This window comes from Xenopus laevis, chromosome 9_10S, assembly GCF_017654675.1.
Source record: "Xenopus laevis strain J_2021 chromosome 9_10S, Xenopus_laevis_v10.1, whole genome shotgun sequence".
Classification (NCBI taxonomy): domain Eukaryota; kingdom Metazoa; phylum Chordata; class Amphibia; order Anura; family Pipidae; genus Xenopus; species Xenopus laevis.
Window position 1 is genome coordinate 6024035 of NC_054388.1, and position 22681 is coordinate 6046715.

At 43.5% G+C, this 22681-nt stretch overlaps 1 protein-coding gene across 3 annotated transcripts in view; it reads left to right on the plus strand.

The window, feature by feature from the left end:
* LOC108702563 (protein TANC2) overlaps window positions 1–22681 on the plus strand; it is a 200926-nt gene that overhangs the window by 48769 nt on the left and 129476 nt on the right. Inside the window, exon 3 of one of the 3 annotated variants that reach the window (XM_041578953.1) lies at window positions 10857–10956. The exons of the other annotated variants lie outside the window; for them this stretch is intronic. Within the exon in view, the coding sequence (XP_041434887.1) occupies window positions 10890–10956 (67 nt within the window). The 5' untranslated portion in view covers window positions 10857–10889. The remainder of the gene's footprint in view (window positions 1–10856; window positions 10957–22681) is intronic. 3 annotated transcript variants of the gene reach the window in all.

A 22681-nucleotide genomic window follows, 5' to 3' on the forward strand; every position in this document is an offset into this window, starting at 1 on the left:
TGCGGGCCCCTCTATGTACTGTAATTACAGGGTTTAATGTGCTAATCAAGCGAGTTCCTCATTATACAGATATGAAGGGCGTGGCCTAGTGTCAGAGAGCTTGCACTCACTCTACACAATGGGCCCCATTCATTATTCACACACACACATATATATATATATATATATATATATATATATATATATATATATATATATATATATATATATATATATATATATATATATATATATATATATATATATATAGTGGTAGGCAGCACTTGCTGGTAAATTTGAAATTCCCCCTCCTTCCCTGAACTGCTAGTGAAAGTGGCAATCCTACTCCTAAGGTGCCCGTGTTGGGGATTAGGGAGTCTCAGCAGGTGCAAAGTACAGCCGAGCAGTAAAGTGAAGCCAGACCCAGGTGTGCACTATTTTGTGCCCTTAAGTGTTATTCCACTGCTATTTGGTGGGTGTCCTGAGCAGCTGCCGGCACTTGCACCCTCTAGAGCCAACACTGAGCAGCCTGTGGACCTGTGCCTTCAGTTTCCCAGCATCCTCTAGGCTTCATCATTATAAGGAGTGGATGATGGAGGATAAGATTTTATATCAGTTCCCACTGTGTTTATTTGTGTGTGTGACCCAATTCTGTGCATCTCCGGCTCTCTTACGCACCATTGTTCCCCTCATCCTTATTTATGGTTTTTGATGTTGCTCCGGGCTCTGTAGCCACAGAAATCCCACGTATAATGAGTTTCATCCACAAACGTGTGTGTGTCAGTAGAAGGGCCGCGCTACCCTTGTTTCATTTTCCCTTTTATTATAATGTGTATTTACTGAATTATAGAAGTGCCGCTGGCAGGTTCAGCCTTGCCTAAGCTTTCATTGTTCACACTTTGCCTGGCAATGACTTTCCTTTTCACCTCACATAGCTCTTGTGTTTGTTCCAGAGCAGTGGCCATTGCTTCAGCAGCCTAGGGGGCACTACTAGGAATCCTCAAAAACAACCCCACGCTTATAAAACATTGCCATGGCAGAGCCGCCATTGTTTATCCAATACCCTTCAGTATACAGGGTAGTCTTTGGTGGGTCAGTGGAAAGCACATAGGATATTCCTTTAACCCTTACCAGATTCTACTTTAACCCATATTTGTCGACTTGTGGAGCATATTGAGCCATGCACAGGACCCAAGGGAGCATATGAAGCTCCATTTTTGGGGTATCCTTGTTACTTTTAAGAATAAGTAAACCTTTAAAATGCGTGAATGTAAAATTGACTATTGTCTGATTCTTAGAAATGTTGCAATGTACATTCATTATTTATTTTCTTTTGATTCCAAGATATTAAGGGAAACATGTGCTGTTAATATGAATGAATTATGTTACAACAGCGCCACCTGCTGGTCAGTTTCCCACCAGTCTGACCAGCAAGTAGTCAAGGAAGTTGTCAGGAGAGTTCTTCTACTTAGGGAAACTATTAGAAACATTTCTCACATCTTTCCTAAGCAAAAAAACATCAGAGCAGCCTCTTTCTTTCTCCTGACAACTTCCTTGACTACTTGGTGGTCAGACTGGTGGGAAACTGACCAGCAGGTGGCGCTGTTGGAACAAAATTCATTCATATTAACACTACTTGTATCTTGGAATTAAAAGAAGATAGACAATGAATGCAAACGTGCTTAGAATAGCACCCTCATCAATTTTACATTGACTTATTTTACAGGTTTACTTATCCTTTAAATGGATTCTGTTATGATGTATTTTTTATTTTTAAATGACAGGCAAATAATTCACTGTACAATATAAAATGTCATTCCTGAACCAGCAAGTGTATTTAGTTGTAATATTGGTGTGTAGGTACATCTCAGGTCATTTTGCCTGGTCATGTGCTTTCAGAAAGAGCCAGCACTTTAGGATGGAACTGCTTTCTGGCAGGCTGTTGTATCTCCTACTCAATGTAACTGAACGTGTCTCAGTGGGACCTGGAATTGTTCTTAGGTCTACCAGGAAGTTGTTATCTTGTGTTAGGGAGCTGCTATCTGGTTACCTTCCCATTGTTCTGTTGTTAGGCTGCTGGGGTGCAATGGAATGGGGTGACATCACTCCAACTTGCAGTAAAGAGTGACTGAAGTTTATCAGAGCACAAGTCACATGACTTGGGGCAGCTGAGAAGCTGACAATATGTCTAGCCCCATGTCAGATTTCAAAATTGAATATAAAAAAATCTGTTTGCTCTTTTGAAAAACAGATTTCAGTGCAGAATTCTGCTGGAGCAGCACTATTAACTGATGTGTTTCAACCATTTTTGTCCCATGACAGTATCTGAGCTGCACTGGCCTCTCTGTAAAGCCGCATCCTATAAACCCGATTAAAATGTGCAGCTCGGATTCGGACCCACCAAAAGGAAGCCGCGTCGTGCCATCTCCTTGGGCACAAGCCTAGCGCTGGCATTATCAGAGGGCGCAACACAAATGCCGTCGGAAGCTCCGCAAGCTGTGACCGGGTTCCTTTTGCTTCCTCTGATCCTTCTCTCTGTCTCTTGCCAAACACTCCCCCCTATTCAAGGGGTGCACAATAGTTCCGACTGTCGCTCACTTGTATCTAGAGAGCATTCGGCTGATTTAACGCTTCCCGGGCTCCCGGCACACACACTGGCTCCTCAGTTTCGCCGCTTCTTTGTGCGTTTGTCACACTCTGTGTCTCCGAGGTTTCCGGAAACGTTTTCCAAGAGCAATCACTGCTGTATAATTTGCTCGTTTGTGCGGAGAAAAATAAAGTGGCTCATCAGCCCCTAATGATGTCAGAGGAGCCCGTGTCCTTCCCGTGCCGAGTATTATCCCCCCTTTTATCCGCAGGAGAGGAGGCACTCGGAAATCAGTGTGTCGCTCCGTGTCCTACTTCTCTTTCAGTCAGATTTATGGTTTAGCAGATGTTGCATTGTGCACAGTGGAGACTAAACTGCCCCCGGAGATGACATTTACTGCACTTACTTCTTCAGCAAACGTAGAAATGAGCTTGGGAGGTTGTGCAACTGCGTTCTCTCTGCAGTTACCAGGGGCAGGAAAAAAGCCACTTCTGGTAACTTTTAAGAGCAGAAATTCCAATTTTTAAATTATTCTGCTAGTGCAGAGAGAGCGATTGTAGTGGCCTCGTTGGCAATGTACCCGGCAACAATCCAGCCTCACCTTGTGCCCCTAGCCAATGGAAAGTGTTAACCTCATATCCTTATCATTTATAGTAGGGGGTACATTATCCTTTATAATACATGAGTGATACTCAGAGTTCCCTGTATAACTCAGCCTGCAGCCTTGTGCCTTTATATGGTCACAGAACAACCCCTCAGTGACTTCTAATATCCTTATCATTTACAGTAGGGGGAGGTACATTATCCCTTACAATACATGAGTGATACTTAGAGTTCCCTGTATAACTCAGCCTGCAGCCTTGTGCCTTTATATGGTCACAGAACCCCTCATTGACTTCTAATATCCTTATCATTTACAGTAGGGGGTACATTATCCCTTATAATACATGAGTGATACTCAGAGTTCCCTGTATAACTCAGCCTGCAGCCTTGTGCCTTTATATGGTCACAGAACAACCCCTCAGTGACTTCTAATATCCTTATCATTTACAGTAGGGGTACATTATCCCTTATAATACACAAGTGATAGCATTCAAAATAGAATGTTAGTCGCTCTATATATTTTACTTTATTCCATGGCTAGTTCATTCTAGAGGGAGTACTTACCCTTTACATTTGTGATGCCTGAGATAACGTGCACTCTAATTTCAGAGAAGTAATTAAACATAATAAAAACTACACGTTTAAGATCGTTTATTTAAGAAACGTGACTTTTCTTCTTCTTTTTAGTGCTGCGTGTTACTGTAGTTTTTTCCCCCCCTATTTCCCACGTATTTGCAATAAAGCCCGCGGCTCGCAGCCATCTGTCTCCCAAAGCTCAATAAACCATTTTAGTGGATATCGCAGAAATGAGAAGAGGGAAATAACGACAACACTCTGGTTATTCATCTTTTATTTTTTTTATGAGAAATTCTGCACGAATACACGGCGTTGATTTATTCCCCAATCTGGATAATTTTCGTGGCGGGCACACGGCAGAACGATAAGGAACGTGCCTCCGCGCCTTTAAGTTGGGATGAAACGTCTGCTGTGGGATACTAAGTGGCGGCTGTGCAGACCCTGCTGAATATATTTCGAGGTGAATTTCCCCTTTAAAAACTATATAGGAACTTGATGGATGCACGTGTGTCTTTAACCGTAAGAACGCTAATGCTTTATCTATGCTAAATATAATATTTTTACTATTTATTCTTGAGTCCCATAAATAATTGTCCCTTTTATTCACTCTTTATGACTTGGTTCAGTGCCATGATGGATGCCTTTAATATCTCTCAGTATCCACAGTTTCCCTTTAAATCAGAGTGTCCCTTCCTACCTCGACTAATGGCCGTCGTTTAAAGGAGAACTCTCGTATTTAAGTTGATGAGATCATTTTTCTTCAGCGACTCATTTCACATGCATTCTTTGTCGCTGTTCCTATTGCAACTGTCAGTTGCCTGACCGTTAGAGAACCTGCCTGCATTCCAGCAAGCGACTTCTCCTGACTGTCACCGATACGCAGCATGATCTCATTGGTTGCGCCAGCTGAAAAAATATGTCCGGAGTAGCCCAGTAAAATAGTTGCAATATCTCAAAATCATTCATGCTTGATGTGTGTACAGTCACATTAAAGGGGAAGTAAAACCTTCCCCTTTAATGTAGGGGGAGTAAAACCTTCCTGTTGTCTGCACTGCTGGTTCTGACTTTTGAAACAATGTAGCGGGTTTTGGGGGATGAAAGCTGAAACTGTTGCTTAATGAACTAAAACTTTTGTGGTTAATTTATTACAGTGCAACCCCCAGGCACCCCGTCCATTCACTGCCTGATAAGGTTATGACCAAACAGGAACATGTGACTGATAAGAGCCTCTCACATATCTGTGTAGGAGGATGAAGAAATATGGGAAGTGAGATTATAAAGATTTAACAGGAAGCTCCTTATTATGGGCGTCCATTGATCTTTTTAAAGGGGAAGTAAAGCTTACAGTGAATAACAATCCTAATCAATTTTGCAACTTCCCCGGGTTGACGGGTGGCTGGGTGCTTATCATGCCAACCAGGCAGTGAAAGGGAGATAAGAAGAAAAATTTGAGAACGCTTGGATAGAAATCTATGAACTACTTAAATAATAAATCTAGCCTCGCAGCCTTTCTGTTTGATGACCTTTATTCCTTAAAACCAGAGAGAAATGCTACTTTCAGGATGGAGACGGACCACATAAAAAAGCCATTTAATATAGAAACCAGCAGTTTAAATATTGCCCTTTCATTTACATCATGCAAAAGTGAAAATTCCAATGCCATTTTAGTTGCTATGGTCAGTGAAACCTGGCAACCAGAGAGCAGATTCATTACAAGGATAGGTGGGGGACAGTTATCCCTCAGTGACTTCTAATAGCCTTATCATTTACAGTAGGGGGTACATTATCCCTTATAATACATGAGTGATACTCAGAGTTCCCTGTATAACTCAGCCTGCAGCCTTGTGCCTTTATATGGTCACAGAACCCCTCAGTGACTTCTAATATCCTTATCATTTACAGTAGGGGGTACATTATCCCTTATAATACATGAGTGATACTCAGAGTTCCCTGTATAACTCAGCCTGCAGCCTTGTGTCTTTATATGGTCACAGAACAACCCCTCAGTGACATCTAATATCCTTATCATTTACAGTAGGGGGTACATTATCCCTTATAATACATGAGTGATACTCAGAGTTCCCTGTATAACTCAGCCTGCAGCCTTGTGTCTTTATATGGTCACAGAACAACCCCTCAGTGACTTCTAATATCCTTATCATTTACAGTAGGGGGTACATTATCCCTTATAATACGCAATTTCGAATGTGCTGCGTCAATTTACGTGAGCTATAAACAGCGGAATAATATCCCTTTTCCTAGCCCTCGGCTCCTTTATATGATCCGCTGTAAATTGTACCGTCACTTTCATTTGTAGGTGACACATTGTTTATTGGGCTTGACGGAACTGATGAAATTTGTGGCTTTGTTCTGCTTTTTACGAAACGCTGCGGCGAACGCCGACGGGGAGATAATTATTCCATTCATCAGAAAACAGGATTAGAACCCCCCTAAAAATACAGGGAATCTAATGAATGAAACAAGGGGCAGTTGCTGATTTTGTGAGGGGGCTGCAGGAACCGAAATAGCAAATTCTTTTCTAAAGGAAAACAAAGCAACACCCACGGTTTTCAAGCAGGTAAGGGCCTGTGTTTTATTCACAGCAGGATTTTCCCCCCTTAAAGGATAAGTAAACCTTTAAAATAAGTGAATGAAAAACTGAAGCACTTTTTTAATTGACATTCATTATTTATTTTCTTTTAGTTCCAAGATATTAAGGGATACATGTACTGTTAATATGAATGAATTTTGTTCCAACAGCGCCACCTGCTGGTCAGTTTCCCACCAGTCTGACCACCAAGTAGTCAAGGAAGTTGTCAGGAGAAAGAAAGAGGCTGCTCTGATGTTCTTCTGCTTAGGAAAAGAATTAGAAACCTTTCTCACATCTTTCCTAAGCAGAAGAACATCAGAGCAGCCTCTTTCTTTCTCCTGACAACTTCCTTGACTACTTCGTGGTCAGACTGGTGGGAAACTGACCAGCAGGTGGCGCTGTTGTAACATTAAATCCTACATATTAACAGTACATGTATCCCTTATTGGAATTAAAAGAAAATAAATAATGAATGTACATTGCAAAATTTCTTAAAAGAACACAATAGTCCATTTTACATTCACTTATTTTAAAAGGTTTACTTATCCTTTCCATTCACAAAACCGTAAGTAAAGTTAATTTTTCTGCCGACGGGGCAGCCTGGATATCTCCATAATCTTTTTGTTTGTTGACTGTCCGTGTCTCAGTCACTATTAGTGAAACTTAATCTAGGGAAATCGCAAATATTTAACTCAATCTTTTAGTTTTTCTCCTACACTCTCTCCACTCACTTCCTACTTCCTCATTCACAGCTCCTCCCCTTTACTGCAGGTAAATCCAAACACCTGTTCTAGCTTTTTCCAGCCTCTGTGAACACATCCCCTGTTGTGTCCACCTTTGTTCCGTCGCATAGAGCCTCCTGGAAGAGAGATATTTGGAAGACTGGATTCCTGAAAGCTTCAGTGTATGTAGTTGGGAACAATGGGGCCTCCTGGTTTGGAATTCTCAGCAGCTTCCATACACAATGACGGGAGATGAAATACTGTTGTGAAGGCAGCGAGGCGGTGGGGTCAAGAACAATTATTTTTCCAGCCCATGGCAATATAAATAAATACAGCAGGACTCTTCTCTATTCTCAATAAGGACTCATTGCAGTGAGGAGAATGTCAAACACCCAAGAGAAATGCTCTCCAGCCTCCCATTTATGGCAAGTTTTGGGGAAGGAGGTGAAGCCCAGGGAAACAGGAGAGGAGCCGGAGGTCATGTTTGGATGTTGGAGAGCTGTGCATGTGTTGGATTGATGGGAGAAACTCGTTGTAGGAAAGTGCTGGTTCATGAACTCTTCTTGTGATGGAGATGATGGGTTATTCTTTAGGTGATCATTGACTATTTATATTAATCTCCGCTTCCTGAAGAAGGCCATGCAAAGCGCTTTTTTTTTTTTGTCTAAAAGTCCAAAGCACTTTGTTCTAAAATGACTGTGTCTTGTCTAAATGAGCTTTTTACATACAACAAGCGACTGTGTTTGTGTGAATGCAGAAAGGGCTTCTTTCTCATCCCCCTGCCATACATAACCATTCTCACAATCCTCCGAATATGCCGCTCCTGTATTTTTCTTGGCCTGTCAGACCTGGGTTTTACAGCAACTGTGCCTGTGGCCTTCCATTTCCTCATTCCATTCCTTACAGTTGAAACTGACAGTTTAAACCTCTGAGATGCTTTTTGTAGCCTTCCCCTAAACCATGATACTGAACAATCTTTGTTTTCAGATCTTTTGAGAGTTGCTTTGAGGATCCCATGCTGTCACTCTTCAGAGGGGAGTCAAACAGAAGCACAACTTGCAATTGGTCACCTTAAATACCTTTTCTCATGGTTGGACACACCTGCCTATGAAGTTCAAGGCTTAACGAGCGAATCCAGCCAATTTGGTGTTGTCAGTAATCAGTATTGAGCAGTTATTTGCATTCAAATGAGCAAAATTACAAGGGTGCCCAAAGTTTTGCACGGCCAGTTTTTCACATTTGATTAAATTTCATACAACTGAATACTGCTTCACTAAAAATCTTTGTTCAGAAAACACCCAGATGTACCTGGGAAATAAATGACATTATCATTCTATTATCCGTCGTTCCTCTCCCAATTTCACTTGTATGTTCGGAGAAAACAATAACAATTCTATGGATTATCCAGCGAAAAAAAAAAAAAAATACTGAGTAATTAGTTTTTGATGCTTTTTCTTTGTTATTCCACTGCGGTAGAAACCCTATTCATTCTGCGGGTTGTTTTATCAAACAGATCAATGTAATGCTGCTATTTTATTTACAGTATTCCTCATTTATAACTGCTTTTTTCCCAAGACGGCTGTAAATATAAATGTGATTATCACAGGCTGCTCAATGTGGAAAACTGGGTTGTTGGGGTTTTGTGGATAAGGGATCTTTCCTTAATTTGGAACCCCAAACCTCAAGTCACATCAGGATTGTTTTGCCTCTAATAAGGATTACGTCTTTCTTAGTAGGGATCAAGTACAAGGTACCGTTTTATGGGATCCGTTATCCGGAAACCCATTATCCAGAAAGCTCTGAATTATGTGATGGCCATCTTCTATAGACTCCATTTTATCCAGATAATACAAATTTCTAAAAATGATTTCATTTAATAAATAAAACAGTCGCTTGTACTTGATCCCAACTAAGATATAATTAATCCTTATTGGAGGCAAAACCAGCCTATTGGGTTTATTTAATGTTTATATGATTTTCTCGTAGACTTAAGGTATGAAGATCTTAATTACGTAAACATCCGTTATCCGGAAAACCCCAGGTCCCGAGCATTCTGGATAACCGATCCCATACTGGTACTGGATTGACATAAAAAGTGTAAATGTCACTGTGGCTTGGCAGAGAATGAAATGGGTAGATTATGGGATCTGTTATCCGGAAACCCATTATCCAGAAAGGTCCGAATTGCGGAAAGGCCATCTCCCATAGACTCCATTATTATCAAATAATCCACATTTTTAAATATGATTTCCTTTTTCTGTGTAATAATAAAACAGTAACTTGTACTTGATCCCAACTAAGATATAATTAATCCTTATTGGAGGCAAAACCAGCCTATTGGGTTTATTTCATGTTTACTTGATTTCCTACAAGACAAGCAGCGCATATACTTGGTTATTTGTCCTTGAGTTCCCCCATATTCACTTTCCTTGGCTGCATTCGAGGCCAATATGGAGGGCAGACTCATTGCTTTTCAGATGCCGGGGCTAATTGGCTCCGTGGGCAAGGAACCAGTGATTTGTGGCCAGGTCACTCTTTCTTTATTTCTGGGAGTTGTTGAACTACAACTTTAAAAATTCATCAACTTCTAATCAAGGATTAAAGGATGCTGGGAGTTGCAGGATCCTAGGTCGTTCAGTTTGATATGAATCAAATGTTCCATTGTGTAGCTTGTAATTAAATAAGCTCGGGGGTCCCTCCTCCCCATCTTCTTGTAATTACATAGCCCACTCTGACCCTCCTCCCCTCCGCTGATAGAGATAGTAAGACAACTCCCGGCCCCGCTGGATTGTACTGAAGGATCACAGCTGCTCGGGCCCCGTGTATGCGCTTTGGCCAGGAGCCCGGGTGATTGTGCCCACGACTGCAGAACAAAACTGAAATTGTCGCCTATTTGTGTGACTTCCACCTGAGTCAGAGCATTGAGCCGGCGCAGGGAGGGACCCCCATGCTAATCTGTGTAATGGATCCCCCTATCAAAGCATTTGTTCAATGTGATATTCCAGCAGCCATTAACAGTGTGGTTGCCTCGGGCAAGCAGAATGCTGAATGTATCGGCCCCAGAGGCTGCAGGGGGAAAACCAGACTAGGGATGCACCGAATCCACTATTTTGGATTTGGCCGAACCCCCAAATCCTTCGCCAAAGATTAGGCCGATTATCGAATCCGAATCCTAATGTGCATGTGCAATTTGTCCAATTAGGGATGGGAAGGGGAAAATATTTTTAAATTCCTTGTTTTGTAACAAAAAGTTATGCGATTTCCCTCCCCGTCCCCTAATTTGCATGTGGAAATTAGGATTCGGATTTGGTTCGGCCTGGCAGAAGGATTCGGCCAAATTTCTGGATTCCGTGCATCCCTAATACAGACCATAGGACACCACCATAGGTTTGTGATATAGGGCACTATATATATGTATATATATGTAGGGCCTAGAACGTACCATTATACGTACCATTATATGTACCATTATATGTACCATTATATGTACCATTATATGTACCATTATATGTACCATTATATGTACCATTATACGTACCATTATATGTACCATTATATGTACCATTATAGGTCTGTCCCATGGATCGGCTACAAGTAAATGCCTCCTAGTCGCCCTAGTGCCACCAAGTCATGTTCCACCCTTTCAGGGAGGGCTGGGAGTTGTAGTTTAATAATAGCAGGAAGACTACTGTTGGATGATGATAATGGCTACCTACCCCAGTGCCCCGGCTAACTCTCCTGTAACTACCCCACCATCGTAACCCAACTAAATAGACTCTCCCGTTGTGTCTCCTTCCAGAGTTGAGCCTGAGCCGGGCCTAGTTGCGCCGACATGTTCCGTAACAGCCTGAAGATGCTGCTCAGCGGGGGCAAATCCAACCGGAAGAATCGATCCAGCGGTAAGAGCCGTTCAACCCCATATAAAGCCGATGATACCACATATATCTGGGTGTATTGTACAGCAGAATCGTAGCCCTCTGTCTAATGCAAATGTATCCGATTGGCCCAATGTGGCCTAGTCTGTTGGTCAAACTGATGATCCCCTTGTTTGGGAGCCTGTCACATGAACACAATGATCCGGAGTGTAGTTCTAGATAAGGCCAGCTCTAGATAAGGCCAAGGCCAGTTCTGGCCAAGGCCAGTTCTAGATAAGGCCAGTTCTAGATAAGGCCAGTTCTAGATAAGGCCAGTTCTAGATAAGGCCAGCTCTAGATAAGGCCAGCTCTAGATACGGCCAGCTCTAGATACGGCCAGCTCTAGATACGGCCAGCTCTAGATACGGCCAGCTCTAGATACGGCCAGCTCTAGATACGGCCAGCTCTAGATAAGGCCAGCTCTAGATAAGGGTTGCCACTGGGCAGAACATATGGCATGTATGATTATCAGTGGGAAATTCCAAAAACACCCGCACACCCTCATCCTTCGATAGTGACTCCCTGGTGCACAGCAAAGGAAGGAGACGGCCACCTTCCAAGTAACAGCAGTACAAAAATTTCACCGGCACACAGGATAATGCAAGCAGGCTTGGCCTTGCTATGTGATTTATTGCAGCATGCAACGTTTCGGGGTTACCCCCTTTATCAAGCTTGATAAAGGGGGTAACCCCGAAACGTTGCATGCTGCAATAAATCACATAGCAAGGCCAAGCCTGCTTGCATTATCCTGTGTGCCGGTGAAATTTTTGTACTGATGTATGATTATCAGCCCAGCTGGTCAGCACTGATCTGGGATGCCTGCCATAAAGCAAGGCAGAACTGCGGTTTCCTTGCCAGAAGGCATGTAGAGAGACACATAAGCGTTAGGAAAGGAACTGCCTCTTACAAGCTGACAAAGGGACAGATCTTTTTTTCTTAGTACAGGTATGGGATCCATTATCCGGAAACCCGTTATCCAGAATGCTGTGAATTACCGAATGGCCGTCTACCATAGACTCCATTTCATCCAAATAATCCAAATTTTTGACTTTGCTATTTCCCTCCCTGCCCCATATTTTGCATATACAAATTAGGATTTCGATTTGGTTTGGCCAGGCAGAAGGATTTGGCCGAATCCGAATCCTGCTGAAAAAGGTTGAATCCTGGCTGATTCCCGATTCTGTGCATCCCTAATGGAAAGCCCAGGTCCCGAGCATTCTGGATAATAGGTCCCATACCTGTAATTGGTTATTTCTAGAACTTCAGCCATTAGCATTGTATTGCACATTGTATTCAGGCACAAGCATTCTGGATAAAAGATCCCAGACCTGTGCATCCAGAGCGTTTGCATATGGGGCTACTACAATGTTATTGCGTTAAGGGGTGTCTAAGCAGTTATAGAGCAATTGGGTGTGAGTTAAACCACACAAACCCTTGGGTTACAGCTTTCCCAGTGATGCTGGTGCATTGACAGTATATGTATCCTTTAATATCTTGGATATAAAAAAATAAAAAAATAATTAACGTACATTGCAAAAGTTATAAAAAGAGCCCCCTCATCACTTTTACATTCACTTATTTTTAAGATTTACTTATCCTTTAAAGGGCCAATGTAAAGTTAACAGGGGCAAGTTTTGCCATGGCAGAAGCACCCGTCACCCTTCACCTAAAATATCCTGGATATCCCCTATATTGAGTATTGGTAGCCATGGTAACCTGCTCTCATTCATTTCAGACCAAGGTTTTTGGGATTTCTCTTTGACCCCCTTGAGCAACTAGAACTAAAACACAAGTTTCCTGGTCCCGAGATCTCCTTTCCTCCATGTTGGGGCCTCTCTTTCTTGCCTTGTAGTGTGTGATGTCATGTTATTATTGGTGTGTGTGATGTCATGTTATTATTGGTGTGTGTGATGTCATGTTATTATTGGGGTGTGTGTGATGTCATATTATTATTATTGGGGTGTGTGTGATGTCATATTATTATTGTTGGTGTGTGTGATGTCATATTATTGTTGGTGTGTGTGATGTCATGTTATTATTGGTGTGTGTGTGTGATGTCATATTAGGGCTTATGGTGCAGGTGGGAGGCTCTTCCTCAGGATGGTCCTTATGTGAGACATATTGAGCATGTTTAGTGGGTTTGTAGTCCAAGAACCTGCACCATCTGTTGATGGGAGACATTTGGAAGGACGACATTCTGATCTAATAATGAGCTATAACAGGGACAGATTCAGGCAGAAGTTGCAGTGAATCCAGCTTAAAGGTGCAGCTCTTTTGGGTTCTAATACGGGAGCTGTTTTACACTACATCCCCCAAATCAGTTCTGTGTTGCATCTGTAGCCCCATAAGTCACCCCAGATTTGTCATTAAGGACTGACACCAAGAATCATCCTCAGCCACAAAGGTTTCACAGCAGGAAAATGTATTTAGCAAAAAAAGGTGCAAAATACAGTGTTTTCCCAGAATATCAGACTATAGATGCTCATATATTCCAGCAGGTGGCAGCACAATGCTGTATTTATTCAGCCTGTCATGTTTGAGTCTTTTCTTTCTGCTGCTTCAGTGAATTAGTGACTGCGACACCATTTTCCTCTTCTTCCTCCTCTTCTTGTCTAATGGAGAAAGTCACAGTCCCCCCCGTGTCAGCACAGCATTGTGTCCTCCTGCCCATTGGTTAGAGGCAGGGAGGAACCAGCGGGGCAAACCAAACCAGTTAGAAAGGGGAGCAGAAGCCGTGTATGTAATGGATATCCTGCCCTCAGGCACTGCGGGGACAAGGTAATATCATGACAGGTGCAGAGTTCAACATACCAACAGGAACCAATCCAAATCCTGTGTTTTGAAAGCAAACCTCTCATTGGTTGCCATAGGTTACTAGACCTGGAGCGAACTTTGTGCCTGCTTTGTCATTACCCCATTGGCTGGATAGAATTCAAGGTCTGGAGGATCAGTGTCATGTGGGAGGCAGTGGTCGCCTGCAGAGGGGTGCACTTTGGGGGTTCTAGGTTCCTTGGCTGCTAACCCTAATTGTGGGACTGCTGGAAGCTTCTGAATCCAGTTGGGTATAGGAATGTAATTGTATCAAGCAGAGGAGGGTGTAATGGGGCTCCTGCTTTAGGTGGTCTTCCCTGAAACACTTGTTGTGACTTGTTAGTCTGAGACAGGCCCCTGGGATATTAACCGGGAAGAAACCTGAGCAGCCGGTTCTGCAAGTGCCGAGTATCCCCAGTGGTTTTTCCTCCGCTCTTAAAGCAACAGGGACGCTCACATTTGACCTGTGCTTTATAGAAACTCCGTCTTTTAATATATTGATCTAAAGCAGAGTGTCTGTCTGTCCCTTTCTGGTGCTTCGGACTTTTGGAACAATGCAGCAGAAGCCAGGCCTGTATAGCAACCAATCAGGTGTTAGTATTCATTGTTCTAACGGCACGGGCTGTTTATCCTATTGGTAAGGGCTCTTACAGATGAGCGTTTTTTCCTGCGTTGGGGTTTCTTCCGTTCACCCGCAGTGGAGCGCAGGAGTAGACCCACTGAATTATTGTCAATGGGGCTGTACTTACACAGACGCATGTATGTGCCGAACACAGGTAAAATGCTGCGTCCCAACCTGCGTTTGGCGTTACATGCGTCTGTGTGAGACCAGCCACGTTGACAATAATTCAGTGGGTCTATTCCTGCGCTCCCATGCGGCTGAACAGAAGAAACCGCAACGCAGGAGAGCGCAGGTAAAACCGCCCGTGTGTGAGAGCCCTTTGGGTTAATGGATTGGGGTTGGAGAGTAATTGCAGACCCAGTGACTGCTGGGGGGCCCAGAAGGTAAAGGGGGGCCCAGTGGGAAACTGTCAGTTTTGCCTTTAACAAGAAGAATGGAATCAGAGAGACTGGGGGTTTGTGTTGCGCAGGGACCCCTACTTATCAGCCAGTGATCTCATTATGGAAATCCTATTTATTTGCTGGGAACAAGTAAGGGCAAGGAGAAGCCACATGCAGGTGCCCCCTTTCAGGATTCAGCAGCGCATGCAGGCTCGGCGCATGTAATAAAGCTGCCGGGGGATCATGGCAAGTCTCCATGCGACGCCGCAGCTCGTCTAAATGGAAACAAGCCGCAGTCAAGTGCAGATTGGAGGGGAGGGGACAGAAATAGTCAGTTAACATTTTTTACCCACTATGATTTCAGTGCCTGAGATGATTCAGTTCCCCCCTTAAAGGAGAACTTAACTTTTTTTTTAAAAAATTGACATAATGAAATAAAATGCAACAGCAGGAGCTTGAATGGTCACCATCTTGCTTTAGTATGCCGTACTATACCCACTGTGCCACTAGAAAGTTGGGATGCATTGAATCCAGGATTCGGTTCGGCCAGGATCCAGACTTTTTCAGCAGGATTCGGCCGAATCCTTCTGCCCAGCCAAACTAAATCCTAATTTGCATATACAAATTGGGGGCGGGGAGGGAAATCGCATGACTTTTTGTCACAAAACAAGAAAGTAAAAAATGTTTTCCCCTTCCTACCCCTAATTTGCATATCTTTTGGGAAATATTTGGCCGAATCCAAAATAGTGGATTTAGTGCATCCCTACTGGAAAGAGAAAAATCTTTCTCTGGGGTACAGTATAGTTTGCAAGCTGGGGCCACCAGACTGAGCCCATCGTTTTCTTGCTGCTGCTGCTACAAAGACATTGGATGGAGGAAGGAAAATGAAGGTTTCTGTGCTATTTAGCCGGCAGTGAAGGTCTCCCCAAATGATACGGGTGCGGCTGCAGGAAGAGCTGCCCATAGATCTCACCCCATTTTGTCCTTCAGCGACACAATTGCTCCTCTATGAGCCAAAGGCTGGACAGGCAGTGATGTCACAATTCTAATTTAGCAGCCCATGATGTCATAGTAGGAAGAGCATGCTGCCAAATCATAAGCATCTCACTGGCCAAACCTGTAGGGGAAAGGGAACCGTAGGCCCCCAAGCCTGAAATCCCTGTGCTTTGTCTCTGATCCTTCAGTTAATTCATATGCGCCTTGTAATGGGCAGTTTTATAGGTGCGGCCACTTTAATTAAGTATCTGAGTTGTGAAGCAGCTAATCTTGGGATGGACTCCCATATCCTCTCATGAATTAGGGCGAGTCTCTTTAGGCCGGGTCCCTTAGGGGACAGAACAGGTGTGGAATTTCCGGATTTACCTGTACAGCACCTGCAGAACAAAACAAACACCTATATGAATTAATGCAGCAGGTCAGGCCACGGGGATACCAGTATGGGATCCGTTATCCAGAGAGCTCCAACTAACAGAAAGGCCGTCTCCCATAGACTCCAATTTTTCCAAATACTCCAAATTTTTTTCAAATGATTTCCTTTTTCTGTGTAATAATAAAACAGTCGCTTGTACGTGATATTATTATTGGAAGCGAGAGCATCATATTGCGTTTCATTAATATTTAAACGATATTTTAGTAGACTTAAGTCACGGAGATCTAAATTATGGGATCTGGAAAACCCTGGGTCCCTGATATTCTGGATAACAGGTCCCATAGCTGTGCTGCAGGGCTGGACAGGCTAATCATAGCAGTTGTATTCATGCATTTGCTTTCCATCTCCCCAGGCTCAAACTGCAGAGAGCAAGCAGCATGGCCGCCCCGCTGTGTCTGCAACAAAATAAACCTTATAGCAGATCTTGCTGCACTTATTCAGTTTTAAGCCCCCTTAACTCACGGTATAGGAAAATATTGGGGTATCGGCCGTTCAGCCACACCCATGACCCCCCAGTTCCGCATCATGCTGACTTTAGGGGGTCACAGTATAAGAGAAGGGCTAAAACTTGGAGGGTCCCATGATAAAAAGCCGCTTGTAATGCAGAGACATTAGTCGTTACAGAACATGGCGAGGGGGGATGAGTTTTATTGGCTAATCAGAATGAGATTGCAAGCCTTCAATACCAATTAGAGACAAGTGATCTTGATATTCATGGGAGTAGATGTGACCCTCTGTATAACTAATTGTCTCTTCCCCGGAGTAATTAGGAGAGAAGATTGCCTCGCACTGTGCATCTATTTCCCCTGTAAGTATTCATTTCACGCTTTGCCTTCCCTCGGCCCCCAATAAATTAGTCTGAAAACCCCCCTTCTGTCTGGCTGAGGTCAGAGCTTGGATGGACAGAGTTTGTATACACTGTTATCATATACAAGAAATGCTGCTAATAGAGCTATCTTTATTTATACCATAGCAATTAAAGGAGAAGGAAAGGCTAAAATTAAGGTCTATATAAATACACCAGTAAACCCTCAAAGTAATGCTGAGTCCTCTGTCAAAAGAAACAGCACATTTCTTTCCTTCTATTGTGTACTCATGGGCTTCTGTATCAGACTTCCTGTTTTCATCTTAAACCTCCAGGGCTAGGGCTTGAGCATGCTCAGTTTGCTCCTCTTCCCCCCCCACCCCTTCTCTGCTATAATCTGAGCCCAGAGCTATGAGTGAGCAGGGAGAGACACCAAGTCACACCAAGCTAATATGGCAGCTGCTATCCTAAACAAATAGAAAACTTCTAGAGCTGTTTAATCAGGTATGGTAAAGCTGCAGAATAAATACAATTTTATAGCTTGCTCTTTTGGGGCTCATCTATTGGCAATAAACTGCTTCGGTAGCTTTCCTTCTCCTTTAATGCATATACACGCGTGGGAGCTGCCATGTTTCATTTCTGAGCCACCCTTATCTGTAAGCTCACTGGGATAGTTACGGCTCCTGGACAATACAAGTTCTCTATAGACCAGTGATCCCCAACCAGTAGCTCGTGAGTAACATGTTGCTCTCCAACTCCTTGGATGTTGCTCCCAGTGGCTTCAAAGCAGGAGCTTATTTTTGAATTCCAGGCTTGGAGGCAAGTTTTAGTTGTATAAAAACCAGGTGTACTGCCAAACAGAGTCTCAATGTAGGTTGAAAATCAACATAGGGGCTCTGAAATAGCCAATCACAACCCTTATTTGGCACTCCAGGAAAATTTTTCATGCTAGTGTTGCTCCCCAACTCCTTTTAATTCTGAATGTTGCTCACGGGCTCAGAAGGTTGGGGATCCCTGCTATAGACCCTCTATATCTCAATTTAACTGGACACTGGGCTAATTGTATATCATTATTATCCTGTCTTTATAGCTACTATGCAGACAATCTGTTTGGCTCCTCCCTCTTTTTTAACGTTAGTAATCGAGCCCCTCCCCCTTTGTGAATTGATCCGTAACGCCAAATGTTTTGGGCTCAGTTGGGTCAGGTTAAAGGGGAGGTTCAGTTAAAGTTATATGTTATAGAATGGCTAATTCTAAGCAACTTTTCGACCGGTCTTTGGTTTTTTTTTCCTACCTTCTAATTCTTTCCCGTTGCTACTTTTTATTACTCGCCTTTCTATTCCGGCCCTCTCTTATTTGTATTACAATCTCTTAGGGCAGAGACACACAGTCAGATTCGGGGAGATTAGTCGCCTGGCGACATATCTCCTCTTTTTCAGGGCGACTAATCTCCCCGAACTGCCTTCCCGCTGGCTAGAATGGAAATCGCCGGCGGGATGGCACTCGGAGCGCTTCGTTTTCCAAATCGTTCCAAGTTGCCAGGCGACTAATCTCCCCGAATCTGACTGTGTGTCTCTGCCCTTATTCATATCAATGCAGGTTGCTAGGGTAATTTGAACCCTAGAAACCTGCCTGCTGGAGAGCTGCTGAATAAAAAGCTAAGTAACTCAAAAACCACAAATAATAAAAAATTCAAACGAAATGCAAATTGTCTCAGACTGTCCCTCTCTACATCATAGTAAAATTTAATTTTAAGGTCTGGTTCTTCCCCACTCTACGGGGCCCTTGCGATGCCAATGGGCCCTGAATTTCACTAACATTCTCAGCATTTCCTAAATCCGGAAACTAAAAGCCATGGTATAAGGTGCAAGATCCCAGACACATCCATCCCTAGGGCCTCATTTCTTAATCTCATGTTGACAGACCACATTTCCTAACAAATTATCAAGTTTCAAAGGATGTTGGGAGTTGTAGTCCAGCACCAGCAGGTGGACTAAAGGCCGTCCTAACCCAAATATTAACCCTTAAGCCATGCTTATTTCCCTGCAGGCAGAAATATAGAAGCGCCGGAGTGTTTGTTTTTAAGGATAAATCATGATTTTGTGGGAACGTTCCCGCTCCGGCCTTTGGAATGTCGCTGTTGGGAATGGAAAGTAATGAGTATCACTCAGTGCGGGGTGACGGGCTCTTTGTTTTTATATTCGGGATTCCAGAGGATTCCCATTGCACACGGGCCAAGTATGTGACAGCAAAGCAGAACATAATGTGAACACCCAGAGATCTGGGGCATTCGACCTACAGTTGTAGTCACATCAGCGTTGAGGTTGGCTTGCTGAGCATTCTGGGAGTTCCTCGTCAAACAGGTGATGGAAACATAGAGAACAGAGGTTCTGTGAGGGGTTGAGTCCATATCCAAACCCAGGGCTATTCAGAGCCATTTGTATTGACTGCGCCTTTATGTTGCCCCTCTCTATCCTAATGGCTGTCATCAATTGTGGGAGGGTGCTGGGAGTTGTAGTTGAGACTACAGGTTGGATAACAATATCCAACCTGTACGGATCTGGGACATGGGCCTCATTCTTTACGAGTCCATAAAGCAGCAGTTTAAGGCAAAAGGAAAGTTTCTTTCCCTTTAAGTACAACTGCCGCTTTTTGGACCCATGAAGAATAGGGCCCTGGGCAGTCTCCCCTTAAAAAGGCATTTCAGTTCTTTTACTGAATTAGTGGCCTGACTTTATAGGGTGCCTGGAGTCTCCCGTTGGTTTCCCTTATGGTTGTGTGATCTCCCTGAGCAGAAATACACAAGGAACCCAATACATTTGCTGTCACTACGAGGGGCCCAGGTTCAGCCTTTTTAGGGTAGGAATGTGCGAATGTAAATAAGTCCCTCGTCTCCTGCAGAGACGCAGCGCTGGGTCCGTGGGGAGAAGGTAACGAATCCATCAAGCAGCGCCGCTCCTATGAAGGTGACACTCTCTCCGCTTCTCTATTTGTATCTGAGCCTGACTGGCTCCCTAATCACTCGGAACGGCTTATGGCAAATACCCTCGTGTCACCGTGTTTGGCAAATTGGCTCCAAGTTTCAAATCGACCCTTCTTGTATCTCGTTACCCCCATTATCATTGAGCCCAGTATAAAGGCAGACTGGTGTATGGGTTAATCTATACGGCAGCTCCTATTTACTCATTACACTGAAACCAACAGCAGATACGAGACAGGGGGAGTCTAACAAGGTCCCTTGTCCATTTGTCTTAATTCTGACTTAGTACTTGTATGTTACAACTCACAGACTAGTTATAAGTGGGGCTGATGGCTTCCATATGCCGGGGGGCTGCCCATAAACCTACTACTGTTATTGCTGCAATCTTAGTGGTATTGGTGCGTGGGGAAAAGGGTTTTCTACATATGACCCTTTACTGTATCTGCTACAACAGCGGGTAAAGTAGGGAGAGATGGAGCCTATAGTAACAGTGGATTATAGTCTCTGGGAAGGGAGTGTGACTGTGGGATAGCAGGTATAGTAGGGAGAGATGGTGTCTATAGTAACAGTGGATAATAGTCTCTGGGAAGGGATTGTGACTGTGGGATAGCAGGTATAGTAGGGAGAGATGTGTCTATAGTAACAGTGGGATAATAGTCTCTGGGAAGGGAGTGTGACTGTGGGATAGCAGGTATAGTAGGGAGAGATGTGTCTATAGTAACAGTGGATAATAGTCTCTGGGAAGGGAGTGTGACTGTGGGATAGCAGGTATAGTAGGGAGAGATGGTGCCTATAGTAACAGTGGATAATAGTCTCTGGGAGGGGAGTGTGACTGTGGGATAGCAGGTATAGTAGGGAGAGATGGTGCCTATAGTAACAGTGGATAATAGTCTCTGGGAAGGGAGTGTGACTGTGGGATAGCAGGTATAGTAGGGAGAGATGGTGCCTATAGTAACAGTGGATAATAGTCTCTGGGAAGGGAGTGTGACTGTGGGATAGCAGGTATAGTAGGGAGAGATGGTGTCTATAGTAACAGTGGATAATAGTCTCTGGGAAGGGAGTGTGACTGTGGGATAGCAGGTATAGTAGGGAGAGATGGTGTCTATAGTAACAGTGGATAATAGTCTCTGGGAAGGGAGTGTGACTGTGGGATAGCAGGTATAGTAGGGAGAGATGGTGTCTATAGTAACAGTGGATAATAGTCTCTGGGAAGGGAGTGTGACTGTGGGATAGCAGGTTTATTGTAGAACAAGCAGTTAACTTGGATTCCTGCTGCAGGCTGTGCTGCTTTCCATGAGGCCATGCTGGGCAGCACTGTGGTCCCTCCTGGTTGGGAGAGGGTTTAAGAGCACAGCTATATACACACAATACTGGGCTGTGCTGAGCTGATTCCAGCTGAGAGTCGTACATCTCATTCCTCTGTGGTCAGACCCAAAGCCCGGCTGCATATTTCTCCAGTGACACAAGGAATCTGCAACTTTCTTCATCAGTCCAATGTGTATGTAAAGGGGAGGGGCTCAGGCAATGTATATAATTTTCCCCCTGTGCTGGTTGCTCAGGGAATACTGTTGCACGGCACAGATTGTCACCTTCGGGTATTTAAAGGAACAGTAACACAAAAAAGTGATTTAAAGTAATGGAAATATCATGTACTGTTACCATGCACTGGTAAAACTGATGTGTTTGCTTCAAAAACACTACTATAGTTCATATAGCAGCTTGTTTATATAAACTATAGTATTACTTGTCTGTTATCTACTGTGTATCCTGTGCTTGAATGGCTGCCCCCATGGCTACACAGCAGCTTGTTTATATAAACTATAGTAGTACTTATCTGTTATCTACTGTGTATCTTGTGCTTGAATGGCTGCCCCCATGGCTACACAGCAGATTGTTTATATAAACTATAGTAGTACTTATCTGTTATCTACTGTGTATCCTGTGCTTGAATGGCTGCCCCCATGGCTACACAGCAGCTTGTTTATATAAACTATAGTAGTACTTATCTGTTATCTACTGTGTATCCTGTGCTTGAATGGCTGCCCCCATGGCTATACAGCAGCTTGTTTATATAAACTATAGTAGTACTTATCTGTTATCTACTGTGTATCCTGTGCTTGAATGGCTGCCCCCATGGCTACACAGCAGCTTGTTTATATAAACTATAGTAGTACTTATCTGTTATCTACTGTGTATCCTGTGCTTGAATGGCTGCCTCCATGGCTACACAGCAGCTTGTTTATATAAACTATAGTAGTACTTATCTGTTATCTACTGTGTATCCTGTGCTTGAATGGCTGCCCCCATGGCTATACAGCAGCTTGTTTATATAAACTATAGTAGTACTTATCTGTTATCTACTGTGTATCCTGTGCTTGAATGGCTGCCCCCATGGCTACACAGCAGCTTGTTTATATAAACTATAGTAGTACTTATCTGTTATCTACTGTGTATCCTGTGCTTGAATGGCTGCCTCCATGGCTACACAGCAGATTGTTTATATAAACTATATTAGTACTTATCTGTTATCTACTGTGTATCCTGTGCTTGAATGGCTGCCCCCATGGCTACACAGCAGCTTGTTTATATAAACTATAGTAGTACTTATCTGTTATCTCCGGACCTTCCGCTGCTCGGCAGCCCATTTACTTCTACCCCAGGAAACCTTATGGAATAAACTGAT